Genomic DNA, 16,464 nt, shown 5'->3' with positions numbered 1-16,464 from the left:
TATTGCTAAGAGGGGAGAAAGAATAATTTAGCGATCATGTTTGGGGTTGATTACTGGGTCTGAAAGCACCATGGAATTTCAATGATATGTGTCCCCACAGAGCTCACAGCCGGGCCAGGGAGAACTACCCATAAATAAGAAGCTGCAAGGGCCCAGAGGAGCCTGCTATCTCATCTAGCCTGGGGAGTCAAGGAGGGCTTCCCGAAGGAAGTGGTATTTAGGCTGAGACCAAAAAAGTTTCAGTAACTTAAGAATAATAGGATGGGACTTCCCTGTTGGCGCAGTGGTTAAGAATCCGCCTGCCAATGCAGGGGACATGGGTTCGAGCCCTGGCCCGGGAAGATCCCACATGCCGCGGAGCAACTAAGCCCATGTGCCACAACTACTGAGCCTGCACTCTAGAGCCCGCAGGCCACAACTACTGAAGCCCGTGTGCCTAGAGCCTGTGCTCTGCAACAAGAGAAGCCACGCAATGAGAAGCCCGCGCACCGCAACGAAGAGTAGCCCCCGCTCACCGCAACTAGAGAAAGCCCGCCCACAGCAACGAAGACCCAACACAGCCAAAAATAAAATAAATAAAATTAAATTAAAAAAAAAAAAGCAGGTTCAGGGGATAGAGAGGGGGCCTCTCTGAGGAGGTGACATTTGAGTCCCTATATGAGTTGAAGGAGGGAGACATGTGGATATCTGGGAAAATTATTCTGGGCAGAGGGAAGAGCAAGTGCAAAAGGCCCTGAGGTGGAAGTGTGTGTGGAGCGTTTAAGAAACAGCAAGGAGGTCCGTGTTCTGGGAATGGAGTGACTGATAGGGAGAGAGTGGGATATAATCTGAGCTGAATATTCAGGGATCAGATTGTGTAGGAGGCCACATCGCTGTGGATCTGAATCTAAGTTAGAGAGAGAACCAGTGGAGAGTTTTGAAAAGGGGAGTGACGTTTTCTTTCTGTGTTAAAAAATTAGTCTGGGGATGTCCTTTGTTCCTATGACTCGAAATCCAAAAGTAACAACGACGACAAAGATGAATAATTCCACAACATAAAAATAAGACCAAATACCACCACAGAAAAGTTTAAAAAAAAACTGAGAAAAGGTATCTGCACTTCCTACTATAGACCCCTTAATGTTCATAATATGTAAAGAGTTTCTAAGCATTAATAATAAAATATAAACAATCCCATAGGAAAAAAAATTGAGCAGAAGTTGTAGTCAGGATGTCCACAAAAAATAAAACACAAATAGTCTTTAACGCACTAAAAGACACTGGGCCTCACTCATGATAAGAGCAATGCAAGTTAAAATAAGAGGAATGTGAGATACTAATTTTTATGCATTAGATCAGCAAAACTTTGGAAGATCGATAATGCCCAGTATGGTGAGGCTGTGGGGAAGTAAGCATGTTAACATGTGGACATCAGTCCTCCCCAGTAGACGTGAAATTGGTGATGTTCATAAAAATTACAAATGCTTAGTTTCTTTGGCCAATTAATCCCATGACAGAAATGCTTGCACACGTGTGAAACGATGTATAAACACAAGGCTATTCATTACAGTCATTTCTATCATAGCCAAAGACTGAAGAGAGCCCAAAGATTCATCACTACAGGATCAGTTGCATAAATTATTGTCCATCTACACAGTGGAATATATTGCAGCTGAACCAAAGAATGAGGAAGTCTTCTCGGGCTGATGTGAGAAACTCCTAAGACGTATTATTCAAGGAAAGAACCAAAGTTCACACTTATGTGTATAGTATGTTGCTTTTTGTGAAAAAGTTAAAAAAAGTGAATAGTCATGTTTTTCCACTAAAATACTCCATATTTACTTTTAAAGTTGTGATAAAATATACACAACACAAAATTTACCATTTTGACCGTTTTTGAGTGTACAGTTCCGTGGCATTAAGTACATTCATATTGTTGTGCCACCATCACCACCATCCATCTCCAGAACTCTTTTTATCTTCCCAAACTAAAATTCTGTCCCCATTAAACACTAACTCCCCATTCCCCCTTCCCAGCCTCTTTGAACCACTATTTTACTTTCTATGAATTTGCATATTCTAGGTACCTAATATAAATGGAATCACACACTATATCTGTCCTTTTATATCTGGCTTATATCGCTAGGCATAATGTCTTCAAAGTTCATCCATGTTGTAGCACATGTCAGAATTTCCTTCCTTTTTAAGGCTGAATACTATTCCTTTGTGTGTATATACCACAGTTTATCCATTCATCAGGTTTTTTTCCCCCTTGTATAATCAGAAAGAAAACCTGGATAAATAACTCATGCAAGTTATAACAGGCAGTGGTGGGGGATCAGGAATTGGGCAGTTGAGGAAAGATGAGGGTAAGAGAATTGTTTAAAAAATATTTCTTCATATATATTTTTTATTTTTAAAAGCACTGTGAATGTTTTACCTCTTTGAAAGATATTTTTATATCTATACGCAGGGAGGAAAACGCAGAAGAGGAGGGGCTGGTGCAATATTCCAGGTGAGAAATCATGGTGGTTGGAGTAGGTTAGGGGCCAAGAAGGTGTTTTGAAGTGGTTGGTTCTGAATATACTTTGCAGGTCAGGTGAACAGGATCTCCTGATAGATTAGCGGTGAGATGTGAAAGAGAGAAAATAGAGACGACGCCAAGATTTTTGCCTTGAGCAGCTAGGATGTAAAGATGAGGTGGTGGGGGCATGAGTGTAGAAATAAAGAGTCAAGGGTTAGCTTGTTATTATCACCTCCTGAGCTTTGGCCAATCTCTGCTGGTCACCAATAGCATCCCCTTGGAATTTAATAACAGCATCCCTCCCCGCACTGCATTTGTTTTTATAGTTGCCATCTGGATTGATGATCATTCTTCCTTATATGCAACAGAAACTGACTCAGTGTGATTTAAGCTGCAAAGGAATTTCTTGGGTAGATCCTGAGGGCTCATGGAATCACCAGCCTTGGAAGACTGAAAGGGACAAAGTGGCAGCGCAGGGCAGCAGCTAAGATCACAGTTTAAATCATCCCCCTGAAACCAACCAGAGGCTCTGGCTTTTGCTGCCAACGCTGGCAATGCCACGCTCCTGTCCCTTCTGCTACCTCCTCTTCCTGATCCCTTCTGTGGGCGGCCAACTCTCAATTCTAAATCCTGTGCACCTGCAGAGTGGAATCAGGGTCACATGCTCACCCTCTAGCTGCAAGAGAAGCTGGGAGAGAAGGTCTGGTGTTTTCTTGCACCAAGAGTCTATACGTAGGGGGTTTGGAATACTGTACGCGCCACCTGCAAATAAGTATCGAGTTCAGCGTCACTCATGGTGGGTATGATGGCTTTTTCTTCTTGGTAAGGAGATAAATGTGTCTTTTAAAATAAATTATTTAAAGGAATTTTAAAAACATTTTTCAAATTTAATCTTTATTTTTTATTGGAGTATAGTTGATGTACAATGTTGTGTTAGTTTCAGGTGCATAACAAAGTGATTCAGTTATACATATACATATATCTATTCCTTTTCAGATACTTTTCCCATATAGGTTATTACAGAATATTGAGTAGAGTTCTAAAGGATTTTTTTTTTTTTAAAGCAAGAGAATGCTGGACATAAAATTCAGGACAGTGGAGACCTTTGGGGTGAGGCAGACAGTGAATATCGATAATGTTCTAATGGTAGAGTCTGATGGTGGGCTAGTGTGTATGCATTTTGCTTCTCTGCTTTGTCAAGTGCATATGTTACATCAGTCAGCATCTTGGATGGAAAGAGACAGCACACTCACAGTGAGTAATTTGGGAAGCGATGAGGACAGGAACGATGGTTAAAGGAAGGGTCGGGGGTAAGGAGCTGTGACGCCCTGCTGGCGACCGTGGGGTCCCATCACCATCTTTAGCTGAAAGGGGCAAAAGGAGGGGGTGGTCCTCAGAAACTTGAGCTGGGGCTGAGACAGAGGGATGCTGCGAATCCACAGTGACCTGCATGGAAGGAGCTTGAGGGACAAACGCCGTGGCCTTTCCCCTCCCACTGGCAGAGCCCAACATAACTGGAAGCCAAAGGTGGTGGAAATTGATTGATGTAATCCTGGGGTGAGCCTCCTGGGTAAAGACCTCTTGCACATGTGCATTTCATCTATTCTTTTAAAAAACTAATTTAATTTAAAAATTGACACAGGGAACTCTACTCAATACTCCGTAATGACCTATATGCGAACAGGATCTAAAAAAGTGGATATATGTATATGTATAACTGAATCACTTTGCTGTACACCTGAAACTAACACAACGTTGTAAATCAACTGTACTCCAATAAAAATTAATTAAAAATCAATATTCAGGTCATGTGAAATAAAATTACTGGGATAGACTCCAAAAAAATAAAAAATAAAAATTGAGATATCATTCATATACCATAAAACTTGCCCTGTTTAAATGCACAATTCAGTGGTTTTTGGTGGATTCATAAACTTGTGCAACCATCACCACTCTCTACTTTCACATATTCTTTTTCAGGTATTCCAACATTGCTTCAAAAGTCCAGTATGGGAGAGGGGAAGGGAGGAGTTGATTTGAAAAAATATTAAATAGCCCCCATTATCTCTGCAATGACTCAAAGAGACCTCTTCTGAGGGTCCCCGACTCAGTTTCCCTTTTCCTAGAAAAGATCATGAGAGACCCCTAAAGAGCAGCATAGACTGAGTTGGACAGCCCCAGACTTGATTCCTGCCCCTTCCCCTCTGCCCCTGGCAAATGGGGACGTTCTGAGTGGCTTCATCTCATAAAACTGCAGAGCAAACATTAATTAAACACTTTGCCCAGAGCTTGGCATTCCAAGATTTGAACACAAACCACAACAAAAACTGCAAGTGAAATGAAACGGTCCAGAGGACTTTCGTTTCAGCACTGTTATTGCTAACCCTGCTTGGCAGAAGATGACATCAGGGGAGTCACCTGCCCAGGGCCACCCACTGAACGAGAGGAAGAGCCAGCATTTATGCCCAGAGTCCATTCACTTGCGAATTCTCAAGAGGAGGGCCAAGAAATTTGGGGACACTGTCTCTGGGGTTCAGATGAGACCCCTATTGATTTAAATTTTTTAAAATTGGGCTAAAATACACATGACACAAAATTTACCATCTTCACCATTTTTAAGTGTACAGTTCATTAGTGATAAGTACCTTCACGTTGTTGTGTAACTGTCACCACCATCCATCTCCAAGAACTCTTTATCTTGCAAAATTGATACTCTGCCCCCATTCAACACTAACTCCCTGTTCCTCCCTCTCCCAGCCCCTGACACCCACCATTCTGCTTTGCCTCTATGAATTTGACTCCTCTAGGGACATCGTATAAGTGGAATCATACAGTATGTGTCCTTATTGTGTCTGGCCTCTTTTGCTCAGCATAATGTCCTCAAAGTTCATCCATGTTGTAGCATGTGTCAGAATCTCCTTCCTTTTTAAGGCTGAATAAATATTCCATTGTATGGGTGGATCACATTTTGTTTATCCAGTAACCTGTTGATGGACATTTGGGTTGCTTCCACCTTTTGCCTATTGTGGACAAGGCTGCTCTGAACATGGGTATACAAATATCTCTTCAAGACCCTGTTTTCAATTCTTTCAGGTAATACCCAGGAATGGAATTGCTGAGTCATGTGATAATTCTATTTCACTGTTTGAGGAACTGCCATACTGTTTTCCATAGTGGCTGGACCGTTTTACATTCTCACCAACAGTACACAGGGTTCCAATTTCTCTACATTCTTGTGAACACTTGTTATTTTCTGGGCAATTTTTTTTTTGATGTAGCCATGCTAATAGGGGTGAGATAGACCCTATTGCTTTTTAATTTTTTATTTAGATGTAAGAAATTGAACTTTATTAAATACAGTGATTGCTAGTGGTTACAAATATATATTTTGTGAAAAAGTATACATACATTGCCGGTGTATGCACGAACAGATTTTACTGATGGAGTATGTGACCAGAAAAGTCTGGAGACCCCTTAGTCAAGCCAGCTTTGGCTGTGTGTATAGGCGGGGAGGAGGGATGGGGATGTTTGGATCATCCCAGAATCCACAGACCGAAGATAACGAAGTCCAGAGGTTGACTGAGGCAGTCTGTCTCATCCGTCAAGGTCCAGCAAAAATGCCCCCTCCTCCAGGAAGCCTCCCTTGCCTTCCCAGACACAACTCCAGCTCTCTGATCTGGGCTCCTCAGCCCAGGTTTCCAGAGTCCCAGGGTCCCCTCTCTCTGCCCCAGCCCTGACCTCAGAGGGGTCTGTGTCTAGACGCTGAGGGCTCTCTGGGGTCCCAGCAATGCCCAGGCACAGAATGGGTCAAGCAGAGTTTGCTGAATGAATGAATGAGTGAAGAGTCTGTATGGCCTGAGATGGATGTGAACCCAAGAGGCTTGGCTGTTCAGGGGTGAGGAGGGTTGGGTGAGGCTCTGCTCACTGGGGCCACACTGGGGTACGGAAGCAGCTGCAGGCCAGACATCGAAGGCCAAGGTTGAGGAGGCGTGGCCAGCGGAAGAGTAGGCGATGGGAGGTTTGCACATACAGGCTGCCGGAGGGGTCCATGGCTTTGAGGGCGATCAGGGGAGTGTAGCGGGTGTTGGTCTGTCTGCGCAAGGGTGGTCTGGCTGAGCCGATGACCTTGACAATTACCTGTGGGGTAGAGCCCTGAGCTTTGGGACCCAAGGAGAGGGAGGTTCTGTCGGGAGGGGCCCCCTCACATACCTGAGGCATGTCCTGGGGCTCTGGGCCCCCCACTCACCTTGGCCACATCCTGCGGGCTCTGTCCCACAGAGTGAAAGAGCTCCCTGGAGGCCGGGAGGTACAAATTCCGAAAGTAGTTCAGGGTGTCAGCGTCAGTGCCTGGGAACTCGGCTGTGGAAACCTGCTCCAGGAGCTTCCCTTCAAATTCGGTGGCCACCGGGCCCGGCTCCACCAGAGAGATGCTGGGAACAGGGGTAGGGGGAGAGGGTCTTGAGCCCCAACACACTCGCTGCCCCATTTTGCCCATTACCGTCCATCTTTCCTCTTCATTCCCCTGTTTCTCCCATCATTGTTTCATGCCTCCTTGCTCCCCCATCTCCTCGCTACTCCCCTCCCCTTGTCTGTCCCATCACTGCCTTCATTCCCCTGTCACTGTCCAAGTGCCCGCCTCACAAGATGTTGAACTGCAGCAGCTGGACAGCCAGACTCTCGAAGAATCCCTCCATGGCGAACTTGGAGGCTGCATAGACTTCATTGAACACGACACCTGAGAGGATTACAGGAAGGTGGGCTCTTTGGGGGTCTGGGTGATGGGCTTTGTGGGTCCAGAGGGATGGGGTCTTGGGAGACAGAGCAAAGAGGATTTAGGGATCAGAGCATATCTGGGGCCAACCTGATGGGTGTATGTGATGGGAGCATATGGGGTCAGGATGAGGTTGTCTTGGGGTGCCAGGTTCCACCTCTTCCTGGCAGTGTTCCATCCACCCTCAGCCCAGGGAACTCTCCTATTTCCCTCTATCCTCAAAACCCTTGGGCCACTTGGGCATGGGATGCCCAGGGTCCCCAAGGACAAGTGCCATTCACCAAGGTCTTTATTGGTCCCTGTTGAGCAGTGAATGTGTCCCCCTCCCTTCCAAGATCAGGAGGTTCAGCTGGAAGAGGGGCTGAAGGGATGGGGCTGAGTAAATGCAGCTTTTCCATGACAGGGTAACAAGTAGGGTGGATTCCTTAGGGGACTGCTGGGGAGGGGGGCAGATCCGAGGAAATTTCCAGGGAAAGGAAGGGAGTCTAGAGAGGTTCAAGGAGGAAGGACCCGGGAGAAAGGATGGCAAGTAGATGGCCTCCATAGTAGGCCCATAGCAGACATCGATCTCTGCTCTTTTTCCTGCAGAACCTCAGAGTCCCAAATCTAGACATCTCTGGAGCCTGGTGGGGAGGTGTTTGGCAAGAGGGAGCCTCAGAAGGAGTGCTGATGGTTCCTTTGAGTTTTGTGGGATGGTTGGAAGGAATTTTTGGAGGTTTCCAGAAGTGGGGTTGATAATGGATGTGGATGGCCTTTGGCAGCATCTATACCACCCCTGTCTATTCCTGTACCATGGTAGACATAGTTAATCTATCCCAGAACTTTTTCCTCCTGAGCTGCAGAATGCTTCTCAATGCAGGCATATTTAGGGAATATGAGCTAAAACCTAGTTGCCATCCTTCCAACAGGGGAGGGTCAGACGCTGGGAGAATTCCCAAGGGTGCATCCCCAGGGCTCACCTTGCAGCCCCATGACACTGCTGACCACCACGATGTGGCCCTGTCGTCTCCTCTTCATGCCAGGAAGTACAGCTTTGACCAGACGGACGGCCCCGAAAAAGTTGGTATCAAAGACGTTCTGCATGGCAGCTAGGCTGAGCCCCTCCAAGGGCCCCACCAGGCCCACTCCAGCATTATTCACTAAGGGGGTAGGGCTGAGGGTTACTTTGAAGTCCCCCAACCCTTCTAGTGTCACTCCCCCAGGGACACTCCCTAAATTATCCCACCCCTCCCCCACTCCAAGTTCAGGGCTAGTCCAAGGTATCCTGGGTGGACAAATGTGTAGCATTGATAATCTTTAAATATAGTTCAGCATTTGCTATAGGGGACTCTGAGCCCTGGGTGGGGAAGAGGGCTGCTGAGAACAGCCTCCACTTTAATGCATGAGCAATTCAGCTCTGACCCCAAATTGCATCAAAACAGCCACACCCTCCTTAGAAGACCGTTTAGGGACCATGAGTTGCTTCTTCATCATGCTCCTTTCCCACAATGACTCATCAAATTAATTTTCCCAACCACATATGGTTTTCTCCATATGTGAGAATTTCTATTCGATAAAATCCACCCTATCCCCAGGTCTCAGTATATTTCTTGTATCTCTAATAAACTGAATGGTATCCTGGGCTCTTAGCCAACTGATCTACCCCTTCTGTCCAGGGTCAGAGGTTATTAGGGAAACAAGAGAGCTAGTGCCCAGACACTGGAAAGAACTTGCTGTGATAAGGATCTATGCTTGGGCCAGGGAGGGGGCGAGTGACCCCAGGGGATGCTCAGACTCACCCAACACGTCCACTTCCCCTCCCTGGATGCAGCTGAGACACTGGGCCACTGACTCATCACTGCACACATCCAGCTGGGCCACGGTGAGGGTCTGACCCAGAGCCTCCCCAGCAGCTGCCTCCAGTGTCCCCTTCTTTCCCAGGTCCCTCATGGTGGCCACCACTGGGGACAGAGAACAGAGTTGGAGCAGGCACTAGGTTCCTTTACCCTGTGTGTGGACTTACATATTCCTGTGATATTTTGCACGAGTAGTCACAGAGGAATGGAGACCCACAGATTTATACACCTACATTCGCCATACAACCACAAATGCATACTTGTGTACAGATATTTGTATATACTTCCATCCATCCATCCACTCATCTAGCAAACATTTATTGAGCATCTACTACACCCTCTGCACTATTCTAGGTGCTGAGGCTATTGCATGAAATAAGATAAAGTCCCTGCCTTCATGGAATTCAAAACCAGTAGGTAAGACGATAAAATAAATGCAGAACAGATGGCTTGAGAATAGAAATGCATGCACACCTAAAGTCAACATATGTGCAAATATGCACATGCAAGTATGAATAGCCCCATTTACATCATCAACATAGGTTCCGATTTATTGAACACCTACTATATGCCAGATAATATGCTAAACACATTTATAAACACTAACTCTAATCCTTACAAGAATCCTATGATTAGGTCATTGACTTATTTTCCAAAGATGGCCTCAACATCTTTTATTACACATGCTCTTCTAGAACCTAGCTGCTCACCCATCAGCCCATGAAATCTGATTCCTCTCCCCTTGAATCTTGTGGCTAGTTGGGACTCAATAGACTATGGTAAAGGTAACACTGTGTGGCTTTTGAGATGAGGATGGAAAAGATGTTGCAGTTTCTGCTTTGCTTGCTGGAATACTCACTATAGGCTTCAGCCACCCTATAGCAGCCCAGCTGTCCTGAGGCCACCATGCTGGGAAGAAGCCCAAGCTAGCCCAGATAGAAAGACCACATGCAGGAGCCCTGAGATTACTGGAAGAGAGAGAGGTGCCTGCCCAGACCTGACATGTTCCAGTCTCCTCTGTGAGCCTTTGACCCTGAGCCCGAAGTGCCCAGCTGAGCCCTTCCAAATGCATGACCTTTGTAAGCCATGAGAGATAGATGATTGCAGCTGTTTTACGCCATACATTTTGGGGTGATTTGCTTTTAGCAATAGTAATCAGAACACGTAGGTAATATTATTAACCCCATTAACACACTGAGGCTCAACACAGTGAAGTTTCTTGCCTGGTCCACCCCTAGCAAGTGTGAGAACTGAGATTTCAACCTGGGTTTGTCTGAGTGCTGAGCTCATGCACCTGTACACATGTTTGCACCCCCCCTCCCCAACGCCTGCACCCACAATCACAGACACATTTGCATGTTGTCTGTGAGCGCATGTAAGTTTGGGTAAGGACCTTTGGCAGTCGGTGCCTCAGTTTCCTCATTTCTAAGATGGAGCAAATGATAGTGTCCACCTTATCGAGGTGATGTGGGGATTAAATGACTTTCTATATGCAAAACACTTAGATGGAAGCCTGGCACATTGCAAGCAGTCAATAAGCATCATCCTTCAGCAGTGTTAGACATTCATCTGCCAGCCCACAGGGACACACACTGCACAATTACCTCTCTGCACACTGGTACCCAGACTGTCACACCCAAAGCTGTGCATGTCTCTAAGACAGAGGGCAGAGGGCTGGGAGAAGCAACTCTGCCAACTGGGGCAATGCCCTCACCCTTGCATCCTCCTCTTAAGTAACGGCCCTTTGCTTACTTCGACTCCAGTGTGCTCTGGGTCAGAGGTTCCCATGGGTGGGGTGCAGATTGGGGCCATTGATTCCAGAGTGGCAGGGGGCCGAGTCTCTAGACCTAGAGCCCTCTCCTCCTTAAACCCTCAAGGTCAGGGTCACTTAAGAGGCTTATCTTGGAGCGTTAATCTGGGGAGGAGTGGGGGTGGGGACTCTTAGGGAATGACTAAGTGAAACCTCAGAGAAGCCCTCCCCAGCCAGCCCTTCTAAAAATAAATATCACCCACACCCACCCCACTTGCTTTGTTTTGCTTCTGACCACTTATCTGCACCAGCCACATAATACAATTTAAAAATCTGTTTGTTGTTTGTTCTGCCTCGCCTCCCCCACTACATCACTACCTAGAACAGAGATTTTTGTCTATTTTGTTCGCAGCTGTGTTTCTAGCACCTAGAATCTGGCACCCAATAGGTGCATTAGAAATATTCTTTGGATGAGGGGATGATTCACGAGCAGAGGTGGGAAGGGGGCCTCCGTGTGTCCTGGGTCCTCCCCAAGCCCACAAATGCAGTCGAAGTCATGGACCAGTGGAAATAGTGCTGGGAGAGCTGAGGGTCTTGGGAGGCCACGCCCATCCCTGTGCTTCCCAGCCTCAGCCGGGTCCCCTTACCCTGGTAGCGCTGCCTGGGGTCACGAGCCAGTTGCACTGCGAGCTCCAGGCCAATCCCCGAGGAGCATCCTGAGATCAGTACAGTCCGGGGTGCGTCGGCCATGTTGATCCCTTCCTGGACGCGTGACCTCTGCTGGCCAGCACCTGACTCCCGCCACCCATCATCTATCTGCTCATCTGTCCCCTCCTAAGCACCCCCCACCTGACTCCCTGCAGGATGAAGGGGGCCCTGGGAGCCCCCGATTATGAACTGACTTTGGGCAGGCAGCTGGGGGGAATCCCTTAACTTCAATATAGTCCCTTCCTTTTATCTGTCAAAAATTTCCTCTCGCTGCTACACTCAAAACTGGGGGGCTTTTGTTATGATGATAAATTATCCAGGGCTGGGGGCAGTTTCAGGGAGTGTGGGGAATAAGTGGAGGTGTTCTCTTGCTGTCTCTACTCTGGGCAAAGAATCTGTGATTGGAGAGAGGTGACCAAGAGTGTGGTCCCAGAAGGGTCCGTTCAAAGAGAATGGGCAGAAATGTCAGAACGTGGGATTAGACTCTAGGAAGAACTTCCCGACAGAGCAAGGCAGGGGAGGAACTTTATGAGTCTTTTAGCTAGAAAAGTCTTAGTCTCTGATGTCCCTGGAGAGGGAGGAGGAGCAGCTTGGGGAGATCCCCTCTCCTTCCCCCTACTCAGGGCCCCCCTCTCCCCCTCAGGCCAGATGGGGCCCCACCCCCTCCTCCCTAAGGACACAGAGTCTCTTTGTCTGAGGAGCCAGAGGCTGGGAGGGAGACACTGCCGGCTTCTCCCTCTTGGCCTTGGGGCGGGGGGAGTGGGCAGTTCAGGGCCCGGGATATGCCCCTCGGGTTCCTCCTCGCGGAATCTCCTTCAGATCCTGCAAGTCTGTGCTCGTTCAACTGCACAGACAGCTCCACCTGACCTGACCCGCTGGGGCATCCTCACATGGGGGTGGGGGGGGTCCCAGTGGGGTGGGGTGGGGTTCTGCCTCACCCCAGGAATGGCAGGGGTCCACCCCTCCCTGTGGCAGCGCCCTGCTTAGGGTAGGGCCATACTCCCTGATTTAATGGGCCATGTGTGAGGATGGAGCTGGGGCATCTATCTGGGGCCTGAACCAGGGAGAAGAGGGCTGGGGATGGAGGTGGGAGCCTTTATTTGAAGACTAAGAGTTTGGGGGAAAGAAAGAACTGTGAGAACTGTGTTTGGGAATCTGTGGTGAGGGTTTGGGGGTGGGGCTAGGAACCCCATTTTGGAATCTGGGGTGAAGTTTGAGGGGGGGTGAAGATCCCTTATTTAGGGACCTGCAGGGAAAGTATGGAGTGAGGTCGGTACCTCTTACTGTGGGACCAGGCAGGTGGGTGAGAATTTGGCATCAGAATCTGGGGGCCTGGCTGAGACAGAAAGGATCTGGTATAAAGCTGTACCCCTTAATTCCAGGGCCTGGATGGAGGCTGAAGGTTTGAATGGGACTAAGATCTCCTTTGACGGGGCCTGTTAGGAGAAAAGGGTTTGGGCTAAGGCTGGGACCCCGGATTCTAAGGATGGGTGGGAGTGACCCTCCTCCGACCCTGTGGGGTGAGGCAAGAAGGGCCCAGCTCCCGGCCCAGGGCTCCACCCCTAGCTGGGCAATCAGAGCTCAGCGCAAACTTTCCCAATTCCACCCACCAGCTGTCAGCTACCCCCCCCTTCCGCGAGCTCCGCCTGGCCCGGAGCTGGAGCGCAGGGCGAGGCCAGGGCGGGGGCTCGGGCAGTCTCCTGTGGATCCCGAGTGGAGCCGGCCGCCGCGAGAGTGCCCCGAGCCCGTGGAGTCGCCGCGCCCCGCAGCCGCCCCGGCTGGTCCCCCCGCCTTGAGTGTGGGTCCCGCGGGAATGGGGAGTCGCCGGGGCCTGGGCCAGCCGCGGGCCGGCCTCTGCCTGCTCCTGGTGTCTCTGCAGCTTCTCCCCCGGACGCAGGCCGGTGAGCCGGGAGGGAGAAAATAGGACCCGGAGTGCAGGATCCATCGAGGTCCCCAAAGACGGCGTGGAGTCGGGAGTCGGGGGCGTGCATGGGGGCCGTGCACGTTGCGCGTGGCTACGGTGTGGTATTGGGGGGCGAGTGTCTGACTCTGGGCGGTTTGTGAGTGTGACAGCTTGGCTGGGGGGGGGGAGTCGGGGAAACGTGTGACCCTGTTTCCTCGTGGGTGCGTGGGAATGAATGCAATTTATAGGTATACATGTGTGTAACAATGTGCATGCGGCCACTTGGAGTGAAACTCTGTGTGTGCTGGGTGTGGGAGGTGACGATGATTGTATGCATCTGGGTGATGGGATGGCCCCTGGGCGAGTATGTGATTGAGTTGTGGGTAGGGGAGTGTGTGTCTGTGTGTGGGGCTGATTTTGAGAATAACCGTGTGTGTGTTATGCGTGTGATTGTGTGTCTATGGGTGACCCTCTGAGGGCTGTGGTTGTGGTCTGGGAGGCCAAATAATTGCCCATGAGGATGATTCTCAGGGGGACGGTGGATGGTGAGCGGAGACTAGTAGGGGAGAGGGTTGATCTGGGATTCAGAGCTCCCTTTGCGTCTCGCCAGATAGCTTCGCCTTATTCTCCCTCTTTCTCCTCTGCCCCTAATTAGCGCGCGTCCACCTCCTTTCCCCCCCATCTCTGCCCCCCTGCCCCCTCCCCGCGCTCCCCTGAGCCGGGATCAGCACCATGGACAGGGCCTCGGGAGGGCCTTGGTGAGGGGCGAGGCGGGGCGGGGCGCGGGGCGGGGCGGGGCAGAGCACGGGCGGGGTCGGGGGGAGTGGAAGTTGCTCCCCCAAGCTGACCGAGCCTCGGGTGTTTTTTCTGAGGAATTTCTCAGGGGCCCCCCCAGGGGTCCCGGGGGCCGCCGGACGGGTGAGTCAGCGCTGACGCACGCCCAGCTGCACGAATCTGGCTGGACGCCGCGCCCCGCCCCGCAGGGTTCTGGGTCGGGGGCGCCCCGGAGTTCGGGAAGGTCGTGGTCCCTCAAGTGGTGATTGAGGGGGGCTTCCCTGGTCTGAGATACCCCAGGTCAGGCCCTCCCCGTAATCCCTCCCTAAGGTGAACTCAGGACCCCAACACACCCACCCCCACTCTCTCACTTTCTCCTTTTCCCTGCAGTCCAGAGAGGTAGCGTGGCTACGGTGTGGTGTGTGTTTACGCGGATAATCCCAAAGTGGCCTATGCCCCACTCCCACGGTCACACATCCACACAGTCGTGCGATCTCAGGCATGCACTCAGAATATAAGGCCCCTGGGACACGAAGAACGTTAAACACCTGGTGCCCAGGCCAAGGCAACCCCATCAGCCACCCGCCACACGGTCACAGCTTTTGTCACCCACCTACACTTTCAAACTCTCACACATGCTTCCACTGGCATCCATGCAATGCAGTCGACGTTCTCAACCAGTCACCCACTCGCTGACTTGGCCACACTCTCACTATAACCACACTCCTCCATCTCGAGTCTGAGCTATTACTATCACAGACTCCCCTTCATCACCTGCAGGACCTCGAGCTCACTGCCAGGACCCCAGGACAAGTCAAAGAACTGCACCTAATCCCTCCATCATAGGCCAAACACTCACAGACATTGACACGCCACAAAGCACACGCTCAGCTAGTCCCCGGTCCATACAGAGTCACACACGTGCTTGCACAGTCTCACGCATGTACACAATCGCACACGTACCTGTTTGCACAGACACTCACACCTAGGCTCTCCTACTCATCTGAGAGGGTCCCAGCCATGTCCCAGCCTGGTCCCTGCCTGCCTTCTTCCACATCCTAGACCCCACCTAGCCTCTCCCTGGGGTCCTGACCAGCACAGGGGAGAATCTGTGGGGGAAGGGCGAGCCGGTTACTTGACAGACTGCCGCCCCCCCTGGCCCTGCAGGCAGGACTCAATGCCTCTTGTGTGTCTCCTTGTCACAAAGCCAGCCATGGAAAGAAAAGGCAGTTGGTTTCTGAAAGGTCCTTACAGAAGGAACACAGATTGAAGCAGGAGACATTTGGGTTAGATGCTGGGAAAGACTTTTAAAATGTTAATGAGCAGTTGGTCAAAGAGAGACCCCTTCCCACAGCATAGAAAGTGGAGTCTGGGTGAAAGGAGAGCCTGGGAGAGCCACACGGGGTGGAATCATGGATCTCAGCCCTCCCCTGGGCCCCCGCCCGGAGAGGGGGCAGCTGGGATGGTCATTCCTTGGGGGAGTGACCCTTGTGGTCAGCAGAGCCTGGGAGCCCAGATTTTAGCCCCAGGGGGCTGTAACCCAAATACCTCTTAATAACAGCCCAGCCACAGAACAGGCAATTAGAGATGGGGCCAGTGGAGGCAGCAGGGTTAGGGGGGTGGGTGCCGAGGGAGAGAGAGAGAGATGGAGGGAGTAATCCACACACAGAGATATATAGAGAGAGGCACAGAGATAGAAGTATGCAGAGAGAAACAGATGTGAGACCGAGGGAAATACCAAGAGGCAGAGACAGAGAGCTAGAGAGTGAGAGAGAGCTGGGAAGTAAGAGAGGGAGGGAGAGAGAAAGACTGATTCAGAGTTGGACACAGAAAGTGGGACAGAGAGAAGGCAGGGAGGGGGAGAGAAGAAAAAAAGCAGAAGGAGGTTCGGGGCAAGAGAGAGCTGAGGTTGGAACAGGGCTCTGGAGAGTTTGGAGAATGAGGGGTCTGACCCAGGAGGAGCTGGGATGGGGGAACCCTCATCTAAACCCCTGTCTCCCACGAGTCTGGCCCCCCACCCTGGATCCCAATGGTGAAGTCAGTAGAGCCGCCCCCGGGGTGAGGTCATGGCAGAATCTGGCTCCTGCCAAGAGGCTGGGTCAGGGGGTCAGTGGGACAGTCTGCTGGGGGGAGGGGAGATCAGGCAGGAGTTTGGGGCTCAGGGGAAGACCCCGCCCACCCTTGCCCAAGCCATGTGGTTCCACTTAACACTGGCCAGGC

The 16,464-nt window shown here is 50.3% G+C and overlaps 2 protein-coding genes across 6 annotated transcripts in view; one reads left to right on the top strand and one right to left on the bottom strand.

The window, feature by feature from the left end:
• Positions 1 to 6,371: 6,371 nt before the first annotated feature.
• Positions 6,372 to 12,145, bottom strand: RDH8 (retinol dehydrogenase 8). Its single transcript, XM_082456953.1, has 6 exons — positions 11,507 to 12,145; positions 9,053 to 9,214; positions 8,234 to 8,413; positions 7,145 to 7,238; positions 6,750 to 6,933; positions 6,372 to 6,640 (listed from the first exon to the last, which is right to left on the bottom strand). Exons 1-6 carry the CDS (start codon positions 11,607 to 11,609, stop codon positions 6,425 to 6,427), a joined length of 939 nt encoding a protein of 312 aa, XP_082313079.1. The 5' UTR covers positions 11,610 to 12,145; the 3' UTR covers positions 6,372 to 6,424.
• Positions 12,146 to 13,251: 1,106 nt separating this feature from the next.
• Positions 13,252 to 16,464, top strand: part of COL5A3 (collagen type V alpha 3 chain) — a 38,094-nt gene continuing 34,881 nt past the window's right edge. For 4 of the 5 annotated variants that reach the window (XM_082456779.1, XM_082456782.1, XM_082456778.1 and 1 more), the window contains exon 1: positions 13,252 to 13,468. In XM_082456779.1, coding sequence (XP_082312905.1) covers positions 13,381 to 13,468 — 88 coding nt within the window. In that variant the 5' untranslated portion in view covers positions 13,252 to 13,380. Of the gene's footprint in view, positions 13,469 to 13,541; positions 13,588 to 16,464 lie in introns of those variants that run through there. The other variant, XM_082456780.1, reaches the window with a different exon arrangement.

The sequence above is a fragment of the Balaenoptera physalus genome (genome assembly GCF_965194825.1).
Source record: "Balaenoptera physalus genome assembly, chromosome: 3".
Taxonomy (NCBI): Eukaryota; Metazoa; Chordata; class Mammalia; order Artiodactyla; family Balaenopteridae; genus Balaenoptera; species Balaenoptera physalus.
This window is presented reverse-complemented; position numbering and strand designations above follow the sequence as displayed.